This window comes from Delphinapterus leucas, chromosome 1 (genome assembly GCF_059928025.1).
Source record: "Delphinapterus leucas isolate spDelLeu-1000000601 "Yukka" chromosome 1, BTC_Dleu_Yukka2, whole genome shotgun sequence".
In the NCBI taxonomy this organism is placed as follows: Eukaryota; Metazoa; Chordata; class Mammalia; order Artiodactyla; family Monodontidae; genus Delphinapterus; species Delphinapterus leucas.
This window is the reverse complement of record NC_143129.1, coordinates 145,281,293-145,308,732: the sequence shown is the minus strand read 5'-3', so window position 1 is coordinate 145,308,732 and position 27,440 is coordinate 145,281,293. Positions and strand designations below refer to the sequence as shown.

Genomic DNA, 27,440 nt, shown 5'->3' with positions numbered 1-27,440 from the left:
ATATTTTTATGCTGTATACCTTTGGGGGGTGGTGGTGGTGGTGCTTTTTCTTTTCTTTTTTTAAAAAGTAATACTGGGGCTTCCCTGGTGGCACAGTGGTTGAGAGTCCTCTTGCCAATGCAGGGGACATGGGTTCGTGCCACGGTCCGGGAAGATCCCACATGCCGCAGAGCGGCTGGGCCCGTGAGCCAAGGCCGCTGAGCCTGCGTGTCCGGAGCCTGTGCTCTGCAGTGGGAGAGGCCACAACAGTGAGAGGCCCGCGTACCGCAAAAAAATAAATAAATAAAAATAAAAGTAAAACTGTTTTTGAAAACATCAGTCTGGTTTAATCATGTGAAAATAAGGCAGGACACAAATATTTGAGTGCCTGATAAATAACAGGAAAGATTGGGTATTTCCTCATACAAGGAATTGTCTCTTACAAACAAGAGGGGAAAGTTTGTCTAAACTTGGATCAATGCTTTCAAGAGGATTGAGGGTATCTCAGGGGTATCTCATTCGGGAAGCAAAGAGAAACAAAACCAAGGGAAGGTGGAAGAGCATAGGACAATTATACAGTTGCTCTTTCTTATCGAGATATTCTTTCGCATTGTTTTGTTTTTATAAGGGAGGCCTTTCCTAATAGTGGGCTCTCTGACTCCTATAAATCTGCAGCATTTTGAATATATTCCCCTCAGTTGGCCTCACTGGGTGCATTGCAATTAAATGTGTGTCTGATTAATGAACATAAGTGTATACCATGGGTGGTAAATAAGACAACTGGGCTTATTTTTTTTAAGGTAAATCCAATCCATTTCTCATGTTTTATAACTGTTTTCTCACAAAAAATCAGAGAGACGACTGCCTGACATACTTTCTAACCCTCTATCTTCCAAATCTAGACAACCTACTATTTAAAAAAGCAAAACCTATATTTTGTGACCAAAGCCTTACTTGATTAGTTAATTGTATTTTCTTTTGACTCAGAGAAAGCTAATGACTAGGCTGAAGGCAAGTGTGTGACTTACTCTTTATTCAAACAGCACTACTGCAGTTGCCAGTAATGCCCATGTGAGGAAAGTATTGGTTAGCAAAGTCATTTAACATTTCACGTCTAATGACACTGAATCACATTAAGACTGTGGTGTACTATGTTACTTGATGTCACTCTTATTTCTGTATCTGTATTATTGACAATAATAATAAAGGAATGGTAATCACAGTTTTTGCAAAGTGAATTCTATACTTAATTGTGCAACACGGGAGTCTAATTCTTACTATCAAAATGAAAAGCTTGGGGCTTCCCTGGTGGTGCAGTGGTTGAGAGTCCGCCTGCAGATGCAGGGGACACAGGTTTGTGCCCCGGTCCGGGAAGATCCCACATGCCACGGAGCGGCTGAGCCCGTGAGCCATGGCCGCTGAGCCTGCGCTCCGCAGCAGGAGAGGCCACAACAGTGAGAGGCCCGCGTACCGCAAAAAAAAAAAAAAAAAAAAAAAAAAAAAAGAAAAGCTTTCTCTGATAATATCTTTAACTTATACTTGATATGCTTTCTAACAGAGAAAAATAGTTCTTTGGAAAGATCCATCCATAGCCTGTGCAAAATAACATAAAATGCATTTGTGAATCATTTTTGCTTTAATTTGCTCTCTGATCATCATATAGCAATAAACAGACATAGAACATTTCCTCATTATTTTCTGGGTTGGGTAGGGGTGAAAGGGACGATCTGGAAAATTAGTATATTAACTCAAATTCCAGCACATAATTATTCAAATAAAATTTTAATGATTTCAGTTCAATACAACTGAAAATGTAGAGTATTAAAGGGCATTTTCTACTAAATTTCAAATTACAGGTTGTGGGCCATTGCTGAGCAGGAGTGTCATATCCTACTGAGTATTCAACTTATTAACTAAGGTGACTGACATGGTAGGAGGTGGGGGAAAACAATGATCAGCTCACAGAATTTGGCTAAGAAAGGAAACAAACAAAAACAATGCAAATAATAATTAAAACAGCACAGATATTAGTAAAATAAAAATACAATCCCAAATATCCATCTCTTAAATTACTAGAAAAAAATTACAGGTAAAATTACAGCAAATACAGTCGTCACAGATTTCGGTAACTTATTTGCATTTAATAGTGATTTTTAAGTCCTATAGCCAATGAAACCATTTTAAAAAGCACTATGAGGAATGGAAATTTAGATGTCTATACACTTTTCTTAAAAAAAAAAAAAAGCTTATATTTCTGAATGAGCAAGATTCACTTTTGCAGGTAGAGGCCCTGCTTCTTCATGATCTTCACCTTTAGATCTAACAACCACAAGAGAAGAAGCTGGATATCTGTTTAGCTTTTGTTCATTCACGAATTCCAAGTCACCATAGATACTCAGCTTCTGCAAAAAACAATCAACGAACATTAGCAATTTGGATAATTAGGAACCTCTTCAAGTAAGTCTTCAAAAATAGCAATTTAATCTGTGGGTATCTGGTAAAAAAAAAATTTCTATAAATGTCCTCAAGAATGCTTTTACTCAAAGTGTTACAGATATGTGATTCAGTTCCCAATGGATGGCCAAAGAAAACTTTTCCGCATGTACTGACTTAAAATACTTAGAAGTTAACAACTGAGCATCAAGAAAAACTGCTCAGGTTTAAATGGAGTAAGTGTGGTCATACAAGAGCATGGATTCTGGATGTTTGATGCCTTAAGTGATCAATTCCTTTAAGTTCTTAGCTCTCCAACCAAGTGGTCAAATGATTTGGGGTTAAGTTTCTCTGCTACTAAATGTTCTAAATTAACATATATGGAAAATGGTATGTACTATTTTAAAAGGCTGTGAGTAGAACAAAGAATGTACATGAAATACTTTAACACTGATAGAAAGGTCTTTATAAACATATAAAAGCTCAAATTATTACTAACATATCCAAGAAGATAGATACTAAAACGAAAGAATGAAAGCATAACACAGAATCAGTGCAAATGTCATAAAATTCACCGAAGTATAATGGAAATGTCTAATATCTTTTGAGAGTAGGTCTATTTAGATATAGGCCTATCTCCTAAAGGAAAAAATAGAAAAGGAAAAGTTTTTACTAACAAATGGGATAGATTTTGTTGTTAATGCATATGGCAATAAATCTCTGATTCTGTAAGTTAAAAACTGAAGTGCTGACATTATTGACAGGGCAACTGACTATATTAAAAAGACACACTGACACAGAAGTACCTGATGTTGGAAAGGTGCTTTTAGAATAAAGAGCACCTTCAAAAGTTTAAGTATCTACAATACCAATACATGCTACAACATGGATGAACCTTGAAAATATTATGCTAAGTGAAAGAGGTCAGTCACAAGAGACCACACATATTGGTCGTCTATGGCTGGTGAAGATGCTTGGGAGGAAATGGGGAGTAACTACTAGTATAAGTTTCCTTTTTGGGGTGATAAAAAAGTTCTAAAAGTGATTGTCATGATGGCTGCTTACTTGAACACATTTCAGATGTGGTCTGCTGTCTACTGTTTCAAGGCAATAACTATCCTGCACCAAGGAGGTGGCCCAGTACCTGACACTTTTCCAGTAAGAGAATATTTTCAAGACAAATTCAGTGGTTGATGGATTGGACATGGATCTGATACACTAAGGCCTCCTTAAAACCCAAATTAACATGTGATAATTTGCTCTGGGGCACAATGAAAGAAAAACTTTCACAACTCTATTTAACATTTAAAAACCTTGAAACAGTGACCAGGAACTGTTTAAATTATTTCTAACATCTATATGGAAGAAGCTATCTAGAAGATCAGGGAGAAAGAGTAAAATTCGTGCAGGGAAATGGATGGGAGCATGTGGATAACCTCTAACCAGTATGTTTAGTGATTCTGTGGCTACTCTGTATTCTCAAATTACTAATCAAATACAAGGGTACAACAGAGGTATTTTCAAAAGTGTTACCTTGGGAAGTTTATTGCTCAAGTATCCTTTATGAAAAAATTACTTAAGGAGGTCCAGCAAAAGTAAAGAGGAAATCAAGAAAGAAAATAACATACAAGAAACAGTAGCAACTGAGATGACTTAGAAAATGGGAAGAAAGCCAGAACAAAACAAAAATGGGTTCCATTAAGCAGAGATATATGGAAGATTCTCCTGGGAACACTTTTAAGTATTCAGGTTTATATTTGCCAGTGTTTTAATAGAACCAGTGTTCTACTTTGAATATTTATATAATCATAATACTGTAAATGCTGCCTAGTGGATTTTAATTTTTCAGATCAACCTATGAAAGTATATATACAGAAGAATGAGTATATTTTATTGTCAACAATCATAATAATTAATGAAAATTGAGACAGTATAAAAAGGGAGAAGGAAAGGCAGTAATGAGGAGTCAACAGAAATTTGTAAAGCACTCACTAAATGTATACAAAATAATAATATACATTATAAAAACCAGCAACTGGGGGCTTCCCTCGTGGCTCAGTGGTTAAGAATCTGCCTGCCAATGCAGAGGACACAGGTTCAAGCCCTGGTCCAGGAAGATCCCACATGCTGCAGAGCAACTAAGCCCATGCGCCACAACTACTGAGCCTGCGCTCTAGAGCCCACGAGCCACAACTACTGAGCCCACGTGCCACAACTACTGAAGCCCATGCACCTAGAGCCTGTGCTCTGCAACGAGAAGCCACCCCAATGAGAAGCCCGCGCACCGCAACGAAGAGTAGCCCCCGCTCACCTCAATGAGAGAAAGTCCGCGCATAGCAATGAAGACCCAACGCAGCCAAAAAATAAATAAATAAAAGAAATAAATTTATATATATAAAAAAAAAAAACCCCAAAACCCAGCAACTGAAGAAATGGAAGTGAAAGACAGTATAAGGGAACTAAACTCATCCTTTAGTAGGAGGACATCACATAATGTCTAAAATTGATAAAACAAGAAATAAAAGATAAAATTTTTAAATGGCAACTGCTTGGAAAAATTTTTAAAAACTATTGACTGGTTTATCTGAGAAGTGAGGAAGAGGAAGTCAATTTTATGTCACACGTATTACTTCTAAAAGTTAAAAATAAACTCAATTAGTATGTATTTGGGCTTTAGGCCTGCCTTTGCCACTAACCAGTTATGCAATCTTAGATGTACATAAATCTTTTCTAAAACTCATTTTCTTAACAGAATTTAGATTAAAAAGCTATGGCATTTACATCGTTTTCTGATTGTCTCTCTTGAGACTTAAAGCTTCTAAATAGCAAGATTCTTGGTCTTTTTTTTTTTAGACAAATAATGTTTATTATAGTTTAAGACATGTTTCACCTACTATTTAAAAAAATTAACCTAATTTATTTTTGGCTGCGTTGGGTCTTCGTTGCTGCACGTGGGCTTTAACTAGTTGCGGTGAGCGGGGGCTACTCTTCGTTTCAGTGCACAGGCTTCTCATTGTCATGGCTTCTCTTGTTGTGGAGCACAGACTCTAGGCACGTGGGCTTCAGTAGCTGTGGCTCATGGGCTTTAGGGCGCAGGCTCAGTAGTTGTGGTGCTTGGGCTTAGCTGCTCCACAGCATGTGGGATCTTCCCTGACCAGGGATCAAACCTGTGTCCCCTGCATTGGCAGGCAGATTCTAACCGCTGCGCCATGAGGGAAGCCCCCACCCTACTTCTTGAGTCATTGCAGCCTTTAACATTCAACTTTGTTCCACCTTCATGTTATTCTTCATTGTACCTCTAATCTCTTGAACAGGGCCTAGCACATCATATGTTATCCATAAGTGTCTGTGATTTACTAACATGAATGTTATTTGAAGTCTTCTAAAACCTTTCTTAACTAACCATTTGAAATCAGATGATCATGGTCTTGACAAATAAGAAAAAAGGATGCAAACAGATAATGAGATTAACACTGAGGCAGCAGTTATATTATTATTTGTGGCTTTGGCAATTTTCTGAGGCTTCCTGGTCTCTAGAAAGGAATATCCAATATTGCTGAACCCTGTTTTTATAAGTCAGGTTTGACCTGCCTGACAAGGACCACTATGAATGATAACTCTTTATTATCTTAAATAGACAGCTCAACAAGAGAAAAGCATTATTTCATGAAGTTTCAAAAAAACATCATAAATGTGAAAGAACAGGGAAAAACAGTGGAGAAAAAAGGATCAAAATCTTTGTAAGTCACTCAAAATGATACTGCTTTAAGATCAACAAATGCCAACTCTTTCTGGCATTACTATCAAGTGGTATATGATGAGTACCTACTATATACAAAACAGGCTAAGGATAAATTATTTCAGAGCTTTCCTAAATAAAAAAAATAAAGCTGCTCATAAGTTTCCAAGACCACATTCCTGGCCCTTATTAGCACCATTTTAAGCTTTATTTGTAGTGAATGAAAAGGAAGCTTTTTATATTTCATGTTTGAGCTCAAGATACCAGGTCCATACTGAAGAGAAACATTCTCTCAGCAGGTCTATGATTTCCTATAAACACATAGGATTATATACATAAATAATATAACAAAATATAAATAACATTGCTCATTGCTTGTATTTCTTAACACGGAGTCTCATGTTACTATGGAGAGGGGTCAGAAGTAACTTATGTTCCAATAATAAAATCAGTGAAAAGGTTTTATGAAAGTAAAGTTTAAAATAGGTAGCTTTTGATTAAGAAAATCTGAATAACTTTCCTAATGCTAAATTCTCAGCTACTTTTACAATAAATAAAGGAGAAAATACCAGGGAAGGAGTATTTACACTGCTATATTTTACAATAAGAAACAAAACATTAATATTGAAATAGTTTATACAGCTTGTTATTTCTCCTTTTTGTTTTGGCTGCGCTGTGAGGCATGCAGGATCTTAGTTCCTCTACGAGGGACTGACTCCACACCCCTGCAATGGAAACATGGACTCTTAACCACTGGATGGCCAGGGAAGTCCCAGTTAATACAGCTTTTTAAAAAAAATATATATTTAATTTATTTATTTATTTTTGGCCGTGTTGGGTCTTTCTTGCTGTGCACAGGCTTTCTCTGGTTGCGGCGAGTGGGGGCTACTCTTCATTGTGGTGCACGGGCTTCTCACTGTGGTGGCTTCTCTTGTTGCGGAGCGTGGGCTCTAGGCACACAGGCTTCAGTAGTTGTGGCTCACGGGCTCAGCAGTTGTGGCTCGCAGGCTCTAGAGCGCAGACTCAGCAGTTGTGGTGCACGGGCTTAGTTGATCCACGGCTTGTGGGATCTTCCCGGACCAGGGCTTGAACCCATGTTCCCTGCATTGGCAGGTGGATTCTTAACCACTGTGCTGCCAGGCAAGTCCTATACAGTTTTCAATTGTGAAAAAAAATCCACTAAAATGGCAATATGAAATAGTTCTGGATGAGTGATTTTTTTTCCTGCTTCTTTATATATAACTTTATAAATTCTATACCAAGTATGTAGAATTTTTATAATTAAAAATACAGTTGAGTGCTTCCCTGGTGGCGCAGTGGTTGAGAGTCCGCCTGCCGATGAAGGGGACACTGGTTCGTGTCCCGGTCCGGGAAGATCCCACATGCCGCGGAGCCATGGCCGCTGAGCCTGCGTGTCCGGAGCCTGTGCTCCGCAGCGGGAGAGGCCGTAACAGTGAGAGGCCTGCATACGGCAAAAAAAAAACAAACAAAAAAACAGTTGAAAAAACATTATTACTTAGCTAAAGTGTGGTTTCAGATACAAAGTAAAGCCTAAAAGCAGTGAATTCAAATAAGTGTTTTCGATATATTTTTCTAGAAGATGTATCTTAGGAAAGCATAGGCTCTTTGAGGATGTCACCATACTTTTGATTGTTAAGGACAGGAAGAAGAGTTCTAGAGAGGGGAAAGAAAGTGACACCCATATGCAGATATCAGGAGGGAATGTAATAGCTGCCAACAGGACTCCACGTGTGGTTCTGATGCTTTAGGCTTTATGATCCAGGGGCCTGGGCATATGTGGGAACAACGAGGCGTTCTACAAACAACTTGGAAATAAGGGGAAAGAACTTCTCACAGAATTAAAGCTATACAATCAAGACAAAATTTATCACAGCAGAGACAACATCTAAAAGGAAGAAAAAGACCAAGAGTATTCTGAAAGGGAGGGACAGATCCCCAGGTCTGTAAGATGTAACCAAAACCACAGCGTGAAGCACTGTTATGTCTAAACAACACCAGAAGAGGAGATCAATTCCATAAGTCAAGTAAGGAGATAAGAGAGGAAAAACTATGAAATGTCCATCTAAGAACTGTTTCAGTAAGAGAGTTTGAGCATCCTGGCTCAAAAACATGAAACATGTGGTCCCAGTGGTGTTCAACTTCCTAGTGTCAAAAGAGGTTACACAGAAGATGAGCTCCTGATACAAGTAACATAATCAACTTCCCTAGTGATGACTCCAGGTTAACTAAAAAACTTAAGGGTACTGGCTTTGGAGTCAGATGACCTGGGTTTAAATTCTGGTTCTACCACTTACTAGTTATGTGACACTGGGGCAATAATACATTCTCTCTTTCAGTTTTCGTATCTGGAAAAGAGGATAATAATAGTAGCCATCTCACAGAGTTACTGAAAGGACTAAATGAGCTAATTCATATAAAATGCTTAGAACGGTGTCCAGCAGAAAATGCTCAACATTAGTCAGTAGTCCTGGGAACCAGAAGCCAGGTAGTGGTGATTTTATCAAGGTAAATTCCACCTGAGGCCAGTAATTCAATCTTTCCAGGAAATAACCACACCAATCTCTACGCGTATCTTTCTTTTACAAGGGGCATCCTAGAAGTAAAGAGAAGGAATTGTGCTAATGGAAGGAATAAAGTACCACAGTGTCAATAAAGATTTACTACTCTGCGTTTGTAGCTTTGTTGTCATGAGGATTTAGAGTGCATGGGGCAGTTCAAAAGCAAGTAATAGGCAAAGGCAATCCTATGTAAGATGTGTAATTTCAACTTTATCAGGAACAATAAAATGATTAAAATATGGATATCAGAACTAAACAAGAACACAAATAGGTAATTAGCAAGAGGATGTTCAGATCATATCATAAACAGATGAGTTCTACAGAAATTCACCCATTGTCTAACACTTCCACAATTCAATGTTCTTCCCAATCCTGTCTAACTTTATTCATTTGGTTTAATTTCCTAATTTAAGTTCTTTTAATCAAGTCAGCTGCTTACAGTCCTTCCCTGATAGTAGCTTATTCTTGTCTGTACCTGGGAATATTGTCCACCCTCCTGTCTCTGCCAATCAATACCATTCTTCAAATTTCCCTCCTTTCTTCTTTTCTCTCTTTTTCTATTGCATTCTGGAGGCATATGAGAACTAAAGTTTATTTCAGTTGGATCTGATGTCAACAGAATTTATTATCTTATGTTTAGTTATATAATTAATTTTCCTTCCTTGAAAGCTAAGTTGAATCATCAAATTAGACTTTTTTTTAAGAGCTCAAAAGTCATTGTTTTTATTTATTTCTATTTATTTATTTAAACATCTTTATTGGAGTATAACTGCTTTACAATGGTGTGTTAGTTTCTGCTTTATAACAAAGTGAATCAGCTATACAGATACATATAACGCCTCCCTCTTGCGTCTCCCTCCCACCCTCCCTATCCCACCTCTCTAGGTGGTCACAAACCACTGAGCTGATCTCCCCTGTGCCATGCAGCTGCTTCCCACTAGCTATCTATTTTACATTTGGTAGTTTATATATGTCCATGCCACTCTGTCACTTCGTCCCAGCTTACCCTTCCCCCCTCCCTGCGTCCTCAAGTCCATTCTCTACATCTGCGTCTTTATTCCTGTCCTGTCCCTAAGTTCTTCATAACCATTTTTTTTTTTAGATTCCACATATATGTGTTAACATACAGTATTTGTTTTTCTCTTTCTGACTTACTTCACTCTGTATGACAGACTCTAGGTACGTCCACCTCACTACAAATAACTCAATTTCGTTTCTTTTTATGGTTGAGTAATATTCCATTGTATATATGTGTCACATGTTCTTTATCCATTCATCTGTTGATGGACACTTAGGTTGTTTCCATTTCCTGGCTATTGTAAATAGTGCTGCAATGAACATTGTGGTACATGACTCTTTTTGAATTATGGTTTTCTCAGGGTATATGCCCAGTAGTGGGATTGCTGGGTCATATGGTAGTTCTATGTGTAGTTTTTTAAGGAACCTCCATACTGTTCTCCATAGTGGCTGTATCAATTTACATTCCCACCAACAGTGCAAGAGGGTTCCCTTTTCTCCACACCCTCTCCAGAATTTATTGTTTGTAGATTTTTTGATGATGGCCATTCTGACTGGTGTGAGGTGATACCTCATTGTAGTTTTGATCTGCATTTCTCTAATGATTAGTGATGTTGAGCATCCTTTCATGTGTTTGTTGGCAATCTGGATGTCTTCTTTGGAGAAATGTCTATTTAGGTCTTCCACCCATTTTTGGATTGGGTTGTTTGTTGTTTTGATATTGAGCTGCATGAGCTGCTTGTAAATTTTGGAGATTAATCCTTTGTCAGTCGCTTCATTTGCAAATATTTTCTCCCATTCTGAGGGTTGTCTTTTCGTCTTGTTTATGGTTTCCTTTGCTGTGCAAAAGCTTTTAAGTTTCATTAAGTTCCATTTGTTTATTTTTGTTTTTATTTCCATTTCTCTAGGAGGTGGGTCAAAAAGGATCTTGCTGTGATTTATGTCATAGAGTGTTCTATGTTTTCCTCTAAGAGTTTATAGTGTCTGGCCTTACATTTAGGTCTTTAAGCCATTTTGAATTTATTTTTGTGTATGTGTTAGGGAGTGTTCTAATTTCATTCTTTTACATGTAGCTGTCCAGTTTTCCCAGTACCACTTATTGAAGAGGCTGTCTTTTCTCCATTGTATATTCTTGCCTCCTTTATCAAAAATAAGGTGGCCATATGTGCGTGGGTTTATCTCTGGGCTTTCTATCCTGTTCCACTGATCTATATTTCTGTTTTTGTGCCAGTACCATACAGAAATTAGACCTTTTTTCTGAAACAAAAATCCTTTACCTTAACAGTATGTTTCTTGAGCCAGTTAAATTTTAATTACCAAGAAAGTCAAGACAGTTTTCCATCTCTATCAGGGTATACCAGAACACATTACTCAAAATCAAAAGCTCTAGCCTTGCTGCTTCTAAAGCAGCAATTATTCCTTAACATTTGTGGCAATGTTAAATTTAAAATTTTAAGTAGTTCTACAAGCTTTCTTTCTTATATATCACCTTAGAAACTGATGTCACTGGGTTTTTTTCAGTCTCAAAGGTCTAGGGAGAAGAGAGACACTGTACTCAAACCAGGCGGCATACACTGGTCATTATGGTAGTTAGCACCACAGAAAATTGGAAAGTGATTCTTGTGCTGAGAACCTGTAATTCTCATGTGTGCCAATCTCGGTGTGTGATTAAAACCACCAAATCTTCTCTCATTCTATTAGTAGAAAGGCTTTGCGTTTCTAGCTAAACCAATAAGGCATTAAAAAAAGTAAATCATATGGCTCAGTCTTCAAAAGGCCTAAGAGTTAGAATTAAATTTACCTCAGAGGGAACATACTGCTCCACAGCTGTAGCAACGGTTGCACAACAAATCCAGAGCAATACCATCACGGAGAGGACAAGAGTCATGGTTAAAATCCACCCGGAGTTACTGGGGGAAAAAAAAAAATCAACAATTAGTTATGTTAAAATTGCATAATATAAAAAATAGGAGGCTCTTAACAATTACAGGCAATCAATCTTGTGTACTTATTTAATAATATAATTAAAACTTTATGTGTACTACCTTTAAAACTATTTTAAAAAACATACTTAGAGAAGAAAATATTATAATAGCTATTATATTAGGGTGATATGATGTCCTTTCCTCCATTACTCAAGTTTCTATAACATGGCTATGTTACTTTTATAAATTAAAAAATCAGACATACTGGCTTTCTGCTAAATATATGAAATTAAAGCAAATTACTGTTAAGGGTATTTTTAAATTACTAAATGAGATAAGGCAAATCAAAGTGTCCTATAAACTGTACAGTGCTACACAAATGTCATATATTATTTTGCAAGGTATTAAGATAATACTTGCTTTAAGAAAACCCAATATTCCAAAGAATTAAGGTACAGAATAGATAAATTATGAAATGATCATTTGTTTTATAAATGGATTCACAACAGGCTTCCAGAAGTTAGCTTCTCTACTACATTTCAAATATTTAACTTAGCACAATTACTTGAATTTCAACTTACAAGACCATATCTATTATGAAGCATTCTGTATCCATTAGCACATATCTTAAAAAGAGATAGTTATATTTTTCTTATGATTAAAATATCTTAGGGTAGAAGGCCGGTTACAAGAATCAGCACCTGGAGTTTTTTCCATAAGTGCCCTATTGTTTACTAAACTATAGATTAAGATTTAAAGAACAAGTGAAGCTATTTTTAAAATGTTAGATTTAAAAGAATAACATAAAACATGACAAAATGTTAAAAGGCAATAAGGCATCAATAAGATGCCAGGTAATGCAGTATTAAGGATAAACTGTAGGGAATGCCCTGGCAGTCCAGTGTTTAGGACTCAGTGCTCTCACTGCCGGGTCCCCAGGTTCAATCCCTGGTTGGGAAACTAAGATCTGGCAAGCTGCGTGTCATGGCCAAAAAAAAAAAAAAGAATAAATTGTAACTTAAAATTAGTTAATTATTTAGGTTCCATAAAACTTATCAAACTGCAACAAAAATCCAAAATACTGAGAGAGAGAAAAACTGCCCTTTTTTCTGTACAAGGTCAAAAGCAAGTTTAGCAATGAAAGGAAGGGAAAATTTTAATTCTCATTTTCTTACCCAGTCTTTAAAGAGTTTATTCAGTAAAAAGCATTAATTTTTAGGTTCTAACAGAACCCTACTGGTATCTGATAAAACCTCTCAAGAAACTATTTCTACTCTAAGAAATTACAGGAAGCATGTAGCGTGGGCTACTGCAGTGTTACACCTGAGACAGAATAGTCCACTAGAGTGTATACACACTTGTTCACCTCTCTACTCAAGTGCTTGGTCTGGTATCTGACACAGAGTAGATAATTATCACCAAGTGCTATGGCCTACTGTCTCTTTCTCTCTCTCTTTTTTTTTTTGGCTAGGGGTGGGGGGTGGTTGCAGGGAGAAAGCTCATATCACAACTCCTTGGAGGAGTAGAAGCATGCATACTTTGATAAAACCCTCCTCACCCTCAGAAGGCCTGATATTCCTTCCCAGGAGGGCACAAGGTAACAATTACCCTTGCCTGCCCACTTTCCCTTGCCACCCTTAAGAATCCTTGGCATGGGTACTTCCCTGGTGGTCAAGTGGTTAAGAATCCGCGTTCCAACGCAGGGGACGCGGGGTCAATCCCTGGTCAGGGAACTAAGATCCCACATGCTGAGGGGCAACTAAGCCTGCGTGCTCTAGAGCCCATGCGCCACAACTAGAGAGAAGCCCACGCCGCAACTAAGACCCGACACAGTCAAATAAATTATTTAAAAAAAAAAAAAAAAAGAATCCTTGGCATGGAGATGACACTCAGTATAGAACACAAAGCCCTCCTTTATCTGTAGCCCTTATCTACCTCCCCTAGCCTCCTGTGTGGCCATATAGATAAAAACAAAAATCCAACCCCCAAACCATTTAGACACACAGTCATCCCTTGGTATCCCCAGGGCACTGGTCCCAGGACTGCTGCCCCTTCCCATACCAAAATCTGAGGGTGCTCAATTCCCTTATATAAAGTGGTGTAGTACTTGCATATAACCTATGCATATCTTCCTGTATACTTTAAATCATCTCTAGATTGCTTACAATATCTAATAAAATGTAAATGCTATGTAAATACCGTTGACCCTTGAACAACATGGATTTGAACTGTGTGGGTTTACTCATATGTGAATTTTTTTCAATAAATATTAAATTAAAGCTTAACTGAGATGCCTGAAGAAGCACATATCATAACATAAATCAAAGACTCCCAATAAGAACAAGGATGCTTTTGTGCTGTGAAAAAAACTACCCGCTCGGGTTTGATTAAAGTAGTATGAGAATTACCTTTTAAACAAACTAATAAAATATCCAAAAGTACAACTTTGGATTTGGTAGGGAAAAGGTAAAAGGTAAAAAAAAGTTTTCTACTCTTGAGCAGCTAATATAACTTTAAAATAATAAAAAGGACTGCATCTCTCTGATACAAGCCAGATTTTATCTCCTATATGCATAAGTGAAGATGAATACATACAGAGAGAGACATCTTAAAAAACCATCACGTTCTCCATCTTCAAGATAGTTCCTATGTGCGTGTGAACTTCTCATATGAAGGTCTGCTGAAATAATAAGGTACACGTTTATGATATCCTATATTCCAAAAGCTAGTCTCAAATGACTGCTTCTAGATATATACACTGTACAGATGTCCAGCTGCTTTTATAAATGTAATCTGACATATTTTATAATGAATGCAAGTTCCTCTGGCACATTAAAAATCAACTGGATATTATACAACATTATGAATTTCCTATTTTACTTTCAAATTTTTATTGACATTGATGCTTTCTGTTTAATTACATTTCTGAATGTAATAATAGAATTTGGTTTGTTCAAATCTAAAGATGGCCTTGTGTTATGTGCTGTCATTATCCACCCACCAAAATAATTAAAAGGTTAATAAAATCAGTATCTAAAATAAGGTATGAGCTAGCACATTTTAAAAGGTAAGCAGTTTTAGCCTGATGTTTTCTATTCCTATAAGTTTAAATTCACTTCTAGCACAGAAATAAAAATAGAATAAAAACATATTTTCATGGTAGTTTCACTATTTGGTTAGTTTGTTGGGAGATACCAGAATCTCTCATTAGTTCATACTCAAAACATCCTTCAAAGCAAACTAAATGTTTTTAGAATAGTGATTCTAAAGTGTGGTCCCCAGACCAGCCGCAACAGAATCCAGGAATTTGTGAGAAACGCAAATTCTCACGTCCTATCCCAGATTTAGTAAATTGGAAACTTTGGAGGTGGGGCTCAGAAATTGCTTTAACAAACTCTACAGATCTTAATGCATATTAAAGTTTGAGAACCACAGTTTTAAAAATTATTTATTCACCTTCCATTAGTGTAAAAACAATCATACAACCAATTCTAACACCACCAGATTTGACTGTTAATGTTTTTAATCCCAAGCTACTTAAAATAAAACTTACAGGACATTTTGCTTAGTGACGGTTCTTTCAAATTTGTAGGCTCCTGCTCCAACTGTGGTGCATACTGGATCTCTGGCTTAGACTAAAATGATAATGAAAGCAATTAAGTCATTTGTACTTCTTCTTAAGCTTTTCTCAGTAGGAAGTTCTATAACATATCATCTCTACAAAGATTCAAATTGAGAAAAAGTAACAGAAGTATGGTATAAAAAATAAAACATGTTAACCACAATATATTTTAATTGCACTTGCTAAACATTAGATCCAGTGCCTTGTAAAGAAGCAGACTTATAGCATCATCAAGAATTTAGTCAGTTTAATTGCCTGACAACATAAAAAAAATTTAAAAAAAGAGGGACAAATTACAACATAGTACATTAAGTATCATACCATGCAAAACTGAGTTCTAATTCTGGTTGATCAGGAATAATTTAGCAGACTGCCAAAATTTCTGGTTAAACACATATTATCTCTATTCTTTCTCATCTGAAACATTCCATTCTTCTCTAAGTATGAGTAATTCATAAATTATAGCTCAGTGCTCCATACTTTACATCTCCTATGTAGCACTGATTCTCTGGAGTGGCGTTTTCTCCATCATAGTCACACTTAAGTTGACATAAAGAGAAGAACAGAGCTAATCTCACATCTAATCAGGAATGAAGGAGGACTCCACTCTGAGAGTCAACTTAAGCTTTAACTTAAGTAGCTTTCAGACACAGAACTTATTCATGAACTTAAAGAGAGAAAACTCCTTCTGTGTTTTACATATTACCAAATTAAGTACAGGGTACCCAAGACTCAGGACAATGCTAAAAATCACAGACTAGCCTTATAATAAGCCACTCAATTGGCAATAATAATTAAAGGGTTTACTTTAATTATTACCTGAGAGAAAGCATCACAACATAATTTGTTGGCTGGTAAGTTTGAGGAATTTAACAACCAAATTAAAAGGAAGACAGCATGGTAGGGTGGTATATGAGCCTTGGAGCTAAAGTAACCCAGGTTTGAAGCCTAATTCTGTTATACTGGCAGCGTGACCTTAAATAAGTTAGACTCACAGTTTCCTCATCAATAAAATAGTGATAATACAACCTCATGAAGTTGTTTGAAGATTTGAGATAATATATGTAAATGCCTAGTACACATGAAACTTCAAAAACAGCAGCTATTATTATCATATCACACGGTAAATAATGAGGTAGGAGAAAAGTTACCTCTCTAGAAGGCAATATGCTTCTTCAACAAGCTCTCTTATAAGAGTTATGAGAAAAAGCACTATTAACAACTAAAAATTATGTTCTATTGCTTTTCCCTAATATCCATATGTGATATAAATACACATTATTTATATTCAAACTACATTAATTTTTCTTATGTTTCATATCTAGAGGTTTCATTTTTATCAATTTAACCACTCTAAAATTTAGCAGATTCAGAGTTCTTATACGATAAGGAACAACAGGCTTTAAATAGGTTTCCAATGGGCAGAGGGAGGGGTAAGTCAAATTGGGTCCTGATGCCCAATGTTTTAATGTAGGTTAGGAAGTAATTATTATTTGATGATAAATATTTGTAAGGGACTAAGTACATGGCTCTATACTAAGACATTCATTTAAGACACATACATTACTACTGTTGGTATTTAAATGAATCTATGAAGCACAGTCATCACCTGGAATATAACTATTTTTCCATCATCAGCTTGAAGATAAAATGTCCACGAAGAGGTTATGAAGCTCTGTGCAGAGTCCATCATATCACTCCAGAATGACCTTACCAGAGTTAGAGGGAAGAGTAGATGCATTTTTGGCATCAGGGACATGAGCTTAAAAAAAAAATTAAACCATGAGAAATGTATTATTTTTTTATATATGTATATTCAAGAGAGCAACATAATCAAATCCTTATTGGGACAGAATATAAACCATTAAGTGATTCTACCATAGTCATCAACATTAGAGTAAACTCTTCATTACCTATGCAAATTAACTATGAGAAGCTTAAAATCACAGGATCCTTTAATTTGCGACCAAACACACTTTAAGCTACCTGTCACCTCTATCAAAATAACAGGCTTTTGAATTAGGTCCAAAAATGTGGAGAATCTTAAGATTTGATTAAATAAGGATTAGCAAGTCCTCAAGAGGTAGAAGGGGAAGGGACAAATCATATTCTCATCTTTAATGCTTTCATGTAAAATAAACCATGCTATAATGAACACCAATGGGAAAAAAAAGAATATATGCATAAAATGTAAGGTATCTGATAACAGGGCAGAGTGAGGGAAGTATTTATGGGCTGACTATATACAGTAAGCTACTGATGAGATTTTTACATTAATTGGTATCACCTCCCCTCCAATTCTGACTTCTTGGCTTATTTAGGAGCAGTGGGCCCCTCTAGAGCACAAGTGTGGGATACAACTTGCTGAACTCTAGGGATAGCTTTGGTTCTGCTACATTCCAAAAGAGAGGCAGTATGGGGTATTAAGAGAGAAGAGTTTTTAGAATCAGAAGATCTGTATTCATGATCCAATTTTCCCACTTAATAGCTGTGAAATCATTCATTGATTAGTTCACTAAACAAGCATTCGTTAAGATTATAAATTTTAAGATTTTTAAACCATGTGTGTCTATTTATCACTGTATATCTGTGTTTAATCTGTATAGGACAGAGGTGAAACACAGGGTGAAACATGTGTATGGGGAAAGGCACATAACCCAAACTGGGGTCAGAGGTGGTTAAGAAGGCTTCGCAAAGGACATGACACCTGCTCTGAATCAAGAGGATTCACTGAGCAGATGGGGAGTAGAAGGGACAGAGGCAAGAAATAATGTCATATTACAAACATTAAGGACTGCTCAGTATGTACATAATTAAGAGAAAAGGAAATAAATATGGGTCTTAAAAATTAGAAATTATTTTTAAAGTTACTCATAAGAGAAACACAAATTAAAACTGTAATAAAAGTTGTACATTGCCAAGGACTGGGAGGAGGAGGAAAGGAGAGTGACTGCTAATGGGTATGAGATTTCTTTTTTTGATGATGAAAATGTTCTGGAATTAGGTAGTAATGATGGTTGCACAGTTTGTGAATATACTAAAAACTACTGCACCAAATACTTTAGAAGGGTGAATTTTATAGAATGAATTATATGTCAATTTTAAAATCTGATACAAATTCCATGGAGGGCAATTTTGCTCTATTTCTCAAAATTAAAAATGCATATACCTCTTAACTCAGCAATTCTACTCCTGTGATTTTATTATAGATATAAATGTGAAAAATATGCAACATCATTTATAAATTTAAAAAATTAGAAACAACCTACATGTCCACAAATAAGGGACCACTTAAATGATACATCCATACAATGAAACATGTATGCAGTGAAAAAAAGTGAGTAGACATTCTTTATTTATTACTTATATTTTAGAAAAGAAAGAATACATGTATTCTTGTATATATATAAATTACCTCTGCATTGGTAACCCTGGCTACATTAATGGAGCAAAATGGAGTGGCTAAGAGATACAGGAGTAGGAGACTTTTCACTATACAGCTGATCCTGGAACAATGCAGGGGTTAGGGGTGCCGAAATCTGTGTATGTACACAAATTATTGTTGGCTCCCCATATCCGCGATTCTGCATCTGAGAATTCAACCAACTGCAGATCATGTAGTGCAGTAGTAATATGGGTCAACTTTTTTTTTTAACCTTTTGAGTTTTGTACCATGTGGCTGTACTTCTTATGCCAGAGTTAATAAAATTAAAAAACTTTTCCCAGTATGTTTGGATAGAGTATAAGGGGTGGGGAATTATAAGAGATGATATAGAAGAGGTAATCAGGAGCCAGGCTGTGATAAGTGGTTTGGACTTAAACCTGTATGTAATGGGGAGCTACTGAAGTATATAAGACAGGAGAATGACATGACGAGATTCCCATTTAGAAAATAAATATCTGGACACAGAAAATAAATATCTGGACACAGACTAAAGGATGGACTAGAGGGGGCTGAAGTGGGAAGATAGATCGGAAGTTAATTTAGTAATACAGATGAGAAATAATGATGATTTGAGTTAAGGCAATAGCAGATGGGATGAAAAAAAGGAACTCTCAATTTTTCTGAGCCTCAGTTTTTTCATATGCAAAATGGGGATAATACTGTCACTGGGCCTAGAAAAAAAACCAAAATGAGATTATAGGTGTGAACATACATCTTAACAGTAAAGCATTATACAAAAGTAATTAATCAATTGACTTTTCTATTTGCAAACATATAATTTGTTTGCTGAAGACAAATTATAAAATATAACACTAAAATAGGATCATGTGGGCAATATACATTTCAATACAAAGTGCGATCTAAGCAGGCATTTCTGAAAGGCAGAATTGTTTCGTACTTGTTCTTGTCTCAATTCAGCGAATGGCAGCTGATTCTGGCAACCAAGGTGACAAGCGTATTGCTCATCAGATTGGGAATATGCTTCTGTACATGCTGGAAGAGAAAAACAGTCAAATTACAAGAAAAAAAAGAGAAGGAGAGAAAGAAAAGGGAGAGAACATTGGCATCTTATAAAGAAATTTTATAAAGAAATTTATTATACTTAAAAAGTATTTCATCAATATGAATTTCCACATTTGGTAACAGTAGCAAATGTATTCTTTTAATAAAACCCCATATCTTCTGCCTCCCACAAGTCAGATCTTCCAGGTATAAATCTATTAATTACATACTCAGGCTCTGGCTACATGATGACATTCATATGAGGTGATCCTCACAGCTAAGGTTTGCATAGTGGAAAAAACACTGAACTGGCATCCTGAAATTCTGGCTTCACCACTTGTTGGCAGTGTATGTGACTTAGGTGGAGCTGTTTAACCTCTCTATTGATTTCTATAGGTCTAAAACTGAACTACCACCACCTATTTCATGGGGTTGAACAAAATAATATACTTTAGTAATTTACACAAATATATGATATTACTGTTAGGAACTGAATCACTTAGTTGAGAAGCAAGGGTATTCACATGGCAAGGAAAAATAAAACAAAGCAATCAGTCTAACATCCTAAATTCTGAGAAAACTGAACTTAGAAAATGTTCTACAGCAGGATTCTAAAGTTGGGATGAGTCTCTACCATATATACTCTTCATTTAGTTCACTAGAGCCATTTCTTTCTTGTGATATAACTTTACCACTATAACAATTTTATTTTTCTTTCCACCCAGTCATGCATTTGTAATATACTTCCCAAAGGTGCTAGATAATAAACTGAACAGCATTATGCACATATAAAGATGGCCATTTAGGAGACTGAGCCATAAAAAAAGTTTATGATATCACAGAGGCTAAATGTGAGTACTGGCATAGTGATAGGGAGAAAGGTACCTCCTGCTACACTGAATAAACAGTGTAAGGTAATGAATGGAGAAAATTCCATTACAGTTCTTTAAAAAGCTAAATATCATTTTTGTCCTGATTACAGGTTTATTTTATTAAACACATCACTTTTGGCAAAAGGTAAGAATAGTGGTTTAAGAGATGACAAAACTCTGGTTACTTCTTTTATTGGCATGACCCACAAAGAATACACTATTAAATACTGAGTCAAAGGCCTGATTCAGTAAAAAACTTGGAGCTAAGTCAGCTAGCCTATGAATGAAAGGCTTAGGAAAATTATACCATCCATTGAAAAGGTAGTGATGAATTATAAGAAGGGTAATTACTATTGCATTTGTCTAAACCAAATGCTTACTTAAACAAAGGTGTCCTATCCACAGCATAAAATAAACATTGTCTCAATAAACAGATGAAATTTAAAGCCCATGAAATTTCTAGCAGTATCTACTAAAAGTTTAACTTCATAATAATTAAAGTATGCTGGATGAATAAACAGTATGCCTGTCATTTTCTGAGGAAAGCACATAAAAAGCATAACACAACTCAAAGAAAACACCAATGTTATATACTGCTGATGTCATTAGCATAGCATCTTACCAGATTCACATTCCAATTTGGTCCGATTTAAATCAATTCCATCATCCACAAATTGACAAATTGAAAACAGCCTGCAACCTCTCTGACATGCGTACAACTCCTCTTCCTAGGGAGTTCAAGAACAGGGAGGATTACCAAAAACTAGCATTTTTCCTTCGGGGGGAAAATAGGTCAAAAAGAAAGCAAAGTTAATAGGGTTTATTATAATTGTCCAACAAAAGATTTATGACTGAAAGAAAAATGATAGGAGCCAGGTAATACCAAGACCTTTGCCATACAAAGAAGTTTTAGTTCCTTATTTTTTTATTTTTTGCGGTACGCAGGCCTCTCACTGTTGTGGCCTCTCCCGTTGCAGAGCACAGGCTCCGGATGCACAGGCTCAGCGTCCATGGCTCACAGGCCCAGCTGCTCTGTGGCATGTGGGATCTTCCCGGACCGGGGCACGAACCCGCGTCCCCTGCACCGGCAGGCGGACTCTCAACCACTGAGCCACCAGGGAAGCCCTTAGTTCCTTATTTTAACAGTGACATCCAAAATAAATAAATAAACTAACAAATAAATAATAAAAGTGATATCCAAGAAACAAACCTAGTGGGTTAAAAACATCACCCTTTTTCCATATTCCATAGTCATATTTTGGGGGGAAAAGTTGAAAATAACAGTGACATAATCAGAACTTTAATAGAGGTATAAATGAGTAAACAAGTACTTTAGGGACCAATGGTGTACTTCTGCCACATAAATATTTATACGAATCATCAGGCTTATCAGGAAAAGTATCACGACTAGCTTCACATGGCAAATAGTGCCATAAAGGCCCCCATAAAGTGAGGTATACATCTAAAAATATGCTTAAGTGAAAGGATTTTTTTAAACTTGGTTTACCTGAACTGAGAACACAAACAAGGCCAACATGTGACATATGGGAAAGGCCACTGGAATCAGCCAGACTCGGAATAAAACCTTTTAGGTCAGTGTGTACAAGTTACTTTACCTATCTAAATCTCAAAAAGGAAATAAAAACTATAAATTATCTCCAAACCCCTCAATAATGCCAGAAGACAGCTATTCCTAGTGCAGTGCCTGGGACATTGAAGGTGCTCAATAAATGGTAGTAGTGTTAATCATAATAACTGGTTTTAAAAATAGAAAACAACAGTTATAAGCATCATTGTATATGTGTGAGAGCTCAAGATAGGAAAGACTCATCTCTGGAAAATGTGAACTGCTTAATAAGACTAATGACAACGTCTTCAACAGGCTTTTCTTTGGTTAAATGTATAGTATTTGAAACAAACCAGTACATGTGGGGGAGCCCGCTCAACTTACTGTGTAGTTCACTGTGTACAAACTGGCAGGCACCTAATAAGGAAGGAAACAGCATGTGCATATACCAGTTAGCAACCAACGGAATACAAAGGTATGCATTTCTTTCCAGCAGGATTAGTAAAATTTATGTAGCAGCAACAATCCATTAAGAGGAGATGGCTGCAGTCTAATATTAAACAAGTTTTATTACACAACTTTGATGGTAGTGCATTTTTGGACTTCAGTTCTAGCTGCATTTATTGTTACAGTGAAATTGAAAGAGTTAGCAATTAAAATAAATTTCATACCTGAGTAGCTTTTGCAGGCTTTGTAAAACAGTGGAAGAATTCTCTTACGTCTTTGGAGCACCACATATTTCCTTATATTGCATAGGGGAAGCATGGGCTCATTAGTATGAGCTATACTGCATACCATTTCATTTTCAGATATGTTTTCATGTGTTAAACCAATCCAATAAGCCCTCCAGTACCATTTTCAGAAGAGACTGTAGCATGGTGAAAGAGCCTAGGTTCAGGAATCAGGCCTGGTTAGAAGCTCAGCCTCACCACTTATTCTGTACAACCTTGGGCAAGGGGCTTAATCTCTCTCAGCCTCAACTCCTTAGTTGTAAAACAGTGACCAATACTCATATGCCAATCTTGAAATATGATGAGTATTTTATTTTATACTTTATTATTTTATTTATATATCTTATATCTACAACATCATTAATATTATGCTATACTAACTAATAAGTAGACATAACATTAATAATATATTTCATGAGCACCCATAATGTGCCAGGCATGGTGCTAACACTTAATGTATCATAGGATACCTGGCACAGAGCAGGCACTCAATCGGTAGCTATTAAAAATCATAATCTTATTCCAAGTAAGTGTTTCATGTTCTAGATAATATTTCATGCCCTATGTATCCAAAGTGACTGGCAAGCTTATATAAAATAGACCTTCCCTAATTTAGAGCACAAGGAAATGGTGCTCCCCACCAAACTGAATACCAGCTAAATAATTAGAAGGAAACTTAATGAATCCTCCTTAAAGAAGGAACCCTACTATCTATAGATTTTACATGCATATTCTTATCCTGAGCTAAGTCAGGCTAACTATTCTCCCTCTTATTCAGCATTACTAATATACTGTATGTACCAAATTGGTTTTATGACATTGGGCAAAGGAAATAACTATCTATTGCCATGTGTTAGGCACTGTGCTAAGAGTGCCATGTATACTATCTTTAATCCTCACACTTGCTCTGCAAGGTGTGAGGTGTTTTTTTTGTTTTTTTTTTTTTATAGTTGACAAAATGAAGTCATGATAAGTTAAGTAATCAGCAAGGACGCACAGATAGTAAAAGTGAAGCTGGGGCTCTTCCCTAGTGGCGCAGTGGTTGGGAGTCCGCCTGCTAATGCAGGGGACACGGGTTCGAGCCCTGGTCCGGGAAGATCCCACATGCCACGGAGCAACTAAGCCCATGTGCCACAACTACGGAAGCCTGCACGCCTAGACCCCATGCTCCGCAACAAGAGAAGCCACCGCAATGAGAAGCCCGCGCACCACAGGGAAGTGTGGCCCCTACTAGCCGCAACTGGAGAAGGCCCACGTGCAGCAACAAAGACCCAACTCAGTCAAAAATCAATCAATCAATTAACTTAAAAAAAGGTGAAGCTGGGAATGGAACCCAGGTTTGTATGGTTCCAGAGCCCACACACTGTTAAAAAATGACCAGGCTAGCTCTATAATTATCTTTGTTATTAACATGACTTATGTCTCCTGCATTTGGACCCAGACAAGTTAAGCAATTATACTTTTGAAGAAAGTTAAAGGGTAAAATATAATAATTTTAAGTATCTACTTACAAACAAGTAAAGTATCCTACTTTCTTGCAACAAATAATTAATGCTGAAAAAGAGTCATTAAAATGAGAGTTCTATCTGCCAGTCACAAATACCAGACCAAGAGAGGCTACAGGACCTTGTAAATTCATCTAATTTCTTATAACACACACTGCTTTTTCCTGAACTGTAAAGCACAATAATTTGAAGGAGGACTGACGGACATCAGTGAAATAAGTAAATTAAATATTTGTAATAATATAACTTTATTAATAGAAGGCAGCATTATACAGCCAGTTTTAGGACTGAATTCCTATTACTCCACTACTTCCTGGCTATGTGACCTTGGGCAAGTCACTGAACGTTTCAGAGCCTCGATTCCCTCAATTGTAAAACCCAACTTTGCAGGGTGAGAATTGGAGATAATGGAGGTAAATCTCCCATCACACTGGCTAACAGAGAGTAGACAGTTAATCAATTTTAAGGCCAGGACACACAGGGAGCCAGATGATTTAGAGTTCCTGCGGAGAAGAGCTGTACTGAATAAGTAAAAAACACTTAGATATCACCATCAATTGTTAGAAAGTAGTGGATATTATAAAAATACCTAGAGGTTCCAGAAATGTTCATCCTTTTGAATTGTTTATTCTCGCAGCATATGTATTCAAATAACTACAAATTTGCTAGGAAAATCTCAGAAAAAACAAAACAAAACAACCAATACATCCAAACACTAGAAAGATACAAAATAAGTCTCTGCCCAATTCCAGGACAAATCAATATTAGTTTCCTCATACAATCCTCTTACTTATGAGAGGTTTATAAGAAGAGAAAAAAATAATGTATCCAGGAGCAGTACACATGGATTTGAAGGTCTGGAAGTCAGAATTCCTCATTTCTCTCTCTTGATTGCTATATTTGTCTCTGACTGAAAATTTGATAATCCCCTCTCCCACACTTTTTCTTGAAAACTGATAATCCTCAAGCAATGTAAAATCCAGCAGTAAACAAACATACAGGCAGTGACAGCATTTAGAACTTCAGAATTTCAAAAGCCTGAAAGCACTTGCCAATAAGGAACATCCTAAACCTGTCACTTTGTAGTTTGAGAGAGCAAAGAGGGCTAGCCACACAGTTAAGCATACAGCATAGGGAAGATGAAGGAAAAGCAAGGGCAAAAAGACCAGCAAAAGCTCTCCTAAAGAAAGGCGGGGGAGGGAGGATGATATACCCAAATTATATATTTGGAAGGGTGGGGGAGTCACCACACAATTTAGGATGTTGAGTCAACAGTTCTTTAGAAGCTGCAAAACAACTCGATTAGTGGAATGGAATTAAAGGAAAGGCAGCACCTGAGGGCGGACAAGGAGGGGAGGAAGGGTCACTCTGTCCATAAGTTGTGATCCCCCTACTAAGGGCAGTTTCATTTCTTTCCCACTCCACTTATTCCCTCTGTCTTCTGCTGCACTGAATGGTAAGTTTTCTGAATGCAGCAACCTAACTGCTTTTTCTCTAAGCCATTCCAGTCCCAGTGTGAGCGCCTTGTACAGTTACTCAACACAGGCGGAAAGCCCTTCCTAAGCGTCTCCCAACTCCTTGATGTATTTCATACTATGGTGGAATTGTCTACTTGTTTGACTCCAGGAACAGACTGCAAGGTCCCAGCCCAGAGAGGCGCTCAGGGAACAGGGGTTAAGAGTTAACATTTTGTGGGCTGGCGTATCTGCAACTGCCCCACTCCCCCCGCCGTCCCTGGAAGGTGAGGACCCCGCATTAATCATTTGGATACTCCTCCCCCTCCGAGTGTTCGTCTCCCCTGCTGCCCCGCAAGGCCCCAGAGGAAAGGGGTCGTGTCTTGCTTATTTTTGTGTCCCCAGCCTATTACAGGGTAGGGGCGGCACAAACTTCCGGTAATTACAGCAGAAGCGCGGTGCGGGTAAGATTAGGGGAAGAAAACAGGAGTTACACAGATGGGAGACAGCGGTTGAAGGGTGGATTCAACAGTCAGGCTTCCAAAGCCGACAGAGGTACGGGAGAGCGGAGAGATGGGAGGCCACGGAAGGGTTGTAGCCCGCTTTGGACGGGCCCTACCTTGGGGTAGGTGTGCAAGGGGTAGGTCAACTGACAGGCCCGGTGACAAGACGCCGTATCACCCAAGACCGAGTCAAAAGCTTCAGCCGAAGCGGTCCCCGAGCCTCCGGTCAGGGCCATAGTCAGCAGCAGCAGCAGCGGCGAGAGCCCCAGTTGGGCCCTGACCCAGAGGCTCCCCTTTGCCGCCGCCATCTTGTTTGCCTCTGTCACAGCACCTCAGCTTGTTGCTGTTTTCTTTTCAGGTTTCCTCCTCCTTCCGGGACCAGCCCCTTCCCAGTCCCGCGGGCCGCTGCTTCCGGCTTTGCAGTCCTCTCAGCTCCGCCCTGACCCGCCCGAAACTGCCGCCTCTCGCCCCACCTCTAGGTCTACTAACTTCTAGATTGGCGAGAGGAAGTGGGTCCAAACATCGCGAGTACTAGAGCGAAGCGACTCCTTAGCTTCGCGAGGCACGCTGGGGCATGTGGTTCTCCATAGGCGGGAGGCGCACGGTGGGTTGGGAAAGTTGGTCTCGGAGAACTACAGCCGCCCTAGGTGCGCCCGAGCCCGCCCCTTCGCGGTGTATTCTGGGGAATGTGGTTTGGTTCACTCCCACCCCCTCCACCCCGCTGACGGGCGTCGGTGTTCTCCCGGCTGGCTGATCCTCTAACGAGAAACTGCAGCGGAGGAAGGAAGCGTCGTTTAGTTCTGACCCCCGAGGTCTAGGCTTGGGCCCTCAGAGGGTGCGTTCTGGAGAGGCCCAGCTGCTGACAGGGCTGCTATTCCTGGTGGGTCTCATCTCATATGACATCGTTGTTAGGCTTCCCCTTCCTGGGCTACTGAGTGCTGAGGGCAGAGGAAGGTGGTGTTCCCTTTGCTCTGGGATCAGAGCAGGATAGTCGTGGTTAGGGTCCTTTGACCACGGAGTAGTTCCTGGAGATGACTGGTTGCAGTGAGGACCCTGCTGAGATCTGG

At 37.9% G+C, this 27,440-nt stretch overlaps 2 protein-coding genes across 8 annotated transcripts in view; one reads left to right on the top strand and one right to left on the bottom strand.

Moving 5' to 3' along the window:
- Positions 1 to 1,592: 1,592 nt before the first annotated feature.
- Positions 1,593 to 26,765, bottom strand: TMEM59 (transmembrane protein 59). Of its 5 annotated transcripts, XM_089922308.1 has the most exons (9): positions 26,490 to 26,758; positions 22,565 to 22,597; positions 21,236 to 21,341; positions 19,638 to 19,732; positions 16,904 to 17,056; positions 15,226 to 15,307; positions 14,268 to 14,352; positions 11,549 to 11,657; positions 1,593 to 2,381 (listed from the first exon to the last, which is right to left on the bottom strand). In XM_089922308.1, exons 1-9 carry the CDS (start codon positions 26,679 to 26,681, stop codon positions 2,226 to 2,228), a joined length of 1,011 nt encoding a protein of 336 aa, XP_089778434.1. In that variant the 5' UTR covers positions 26,682 to 26,758; the 3' UTR covers positions 1,593 to 2,225. The 5 variants fall into 5 exon arrangements, with proteins under 5 accessions (XP_089778434.1, XP_022431453.1, XP_022431454.1 ...); XM_022575745.2 differs by lacking the exon at positions 22,565 to 22,597 and having other exon boundaries at positions 26,490 to 26,756; XM_022575746.2 differs by lacking the exon at positions 22,565 to 22,597 and having other exon boundaries at positions 14,268 to 14,349; positions 26,490 to 26,755.
- TCEANC2 (transcription elongation factor A N-terminal and central domain containing 2) overlaps positions 26,349 to 27,440 on the top strand; it is a 38,643-nt gene continuing 37,551 nt past the window's right edge. Inside the window, exon 1 of one of the 3 annotated variants that reach the window (XM_089922319.1) lies at positions 26,349 to 27,253. The gene's annotated coding sequence lies outside the window, so the exon portion shown is untranslated. The remainder of the gene's footprint in view (positions 27,254 to 27,440) is intronic. The other 2 variants (XM_089922329.1, XM_022575747.2) reach the window with 2 other exon arrangements.

What these genes read in the sequence shown, in the direction of transcription:
- TMEM59 (XM_089922285.1), bottom strand. Translation starts at nt 26,681, where the DNA reads ATGGCGGCGGCAAAGGGGAGCCTCTGGGTCAGGGCCCAACTGGGGCTC. An exon ending in CCTTGCACACCTACCCCAAG is followed by an intron (nt 21,342 to 26,489) that starts GTAGGGCCCGTC and finishes TGAACTCCCTAG; the next exon opens with GAAGAGGAGTTGTACGCATG. An exon ending in TTTTTAAGATGTCTCTCTCT is followed by an intron (nt 11,658 to 14,267) that starts GTATGTATTCAT and finishes TTTTTCCCCCAG; the next exon opens with TAACTCCGGGTGGATTTTAA.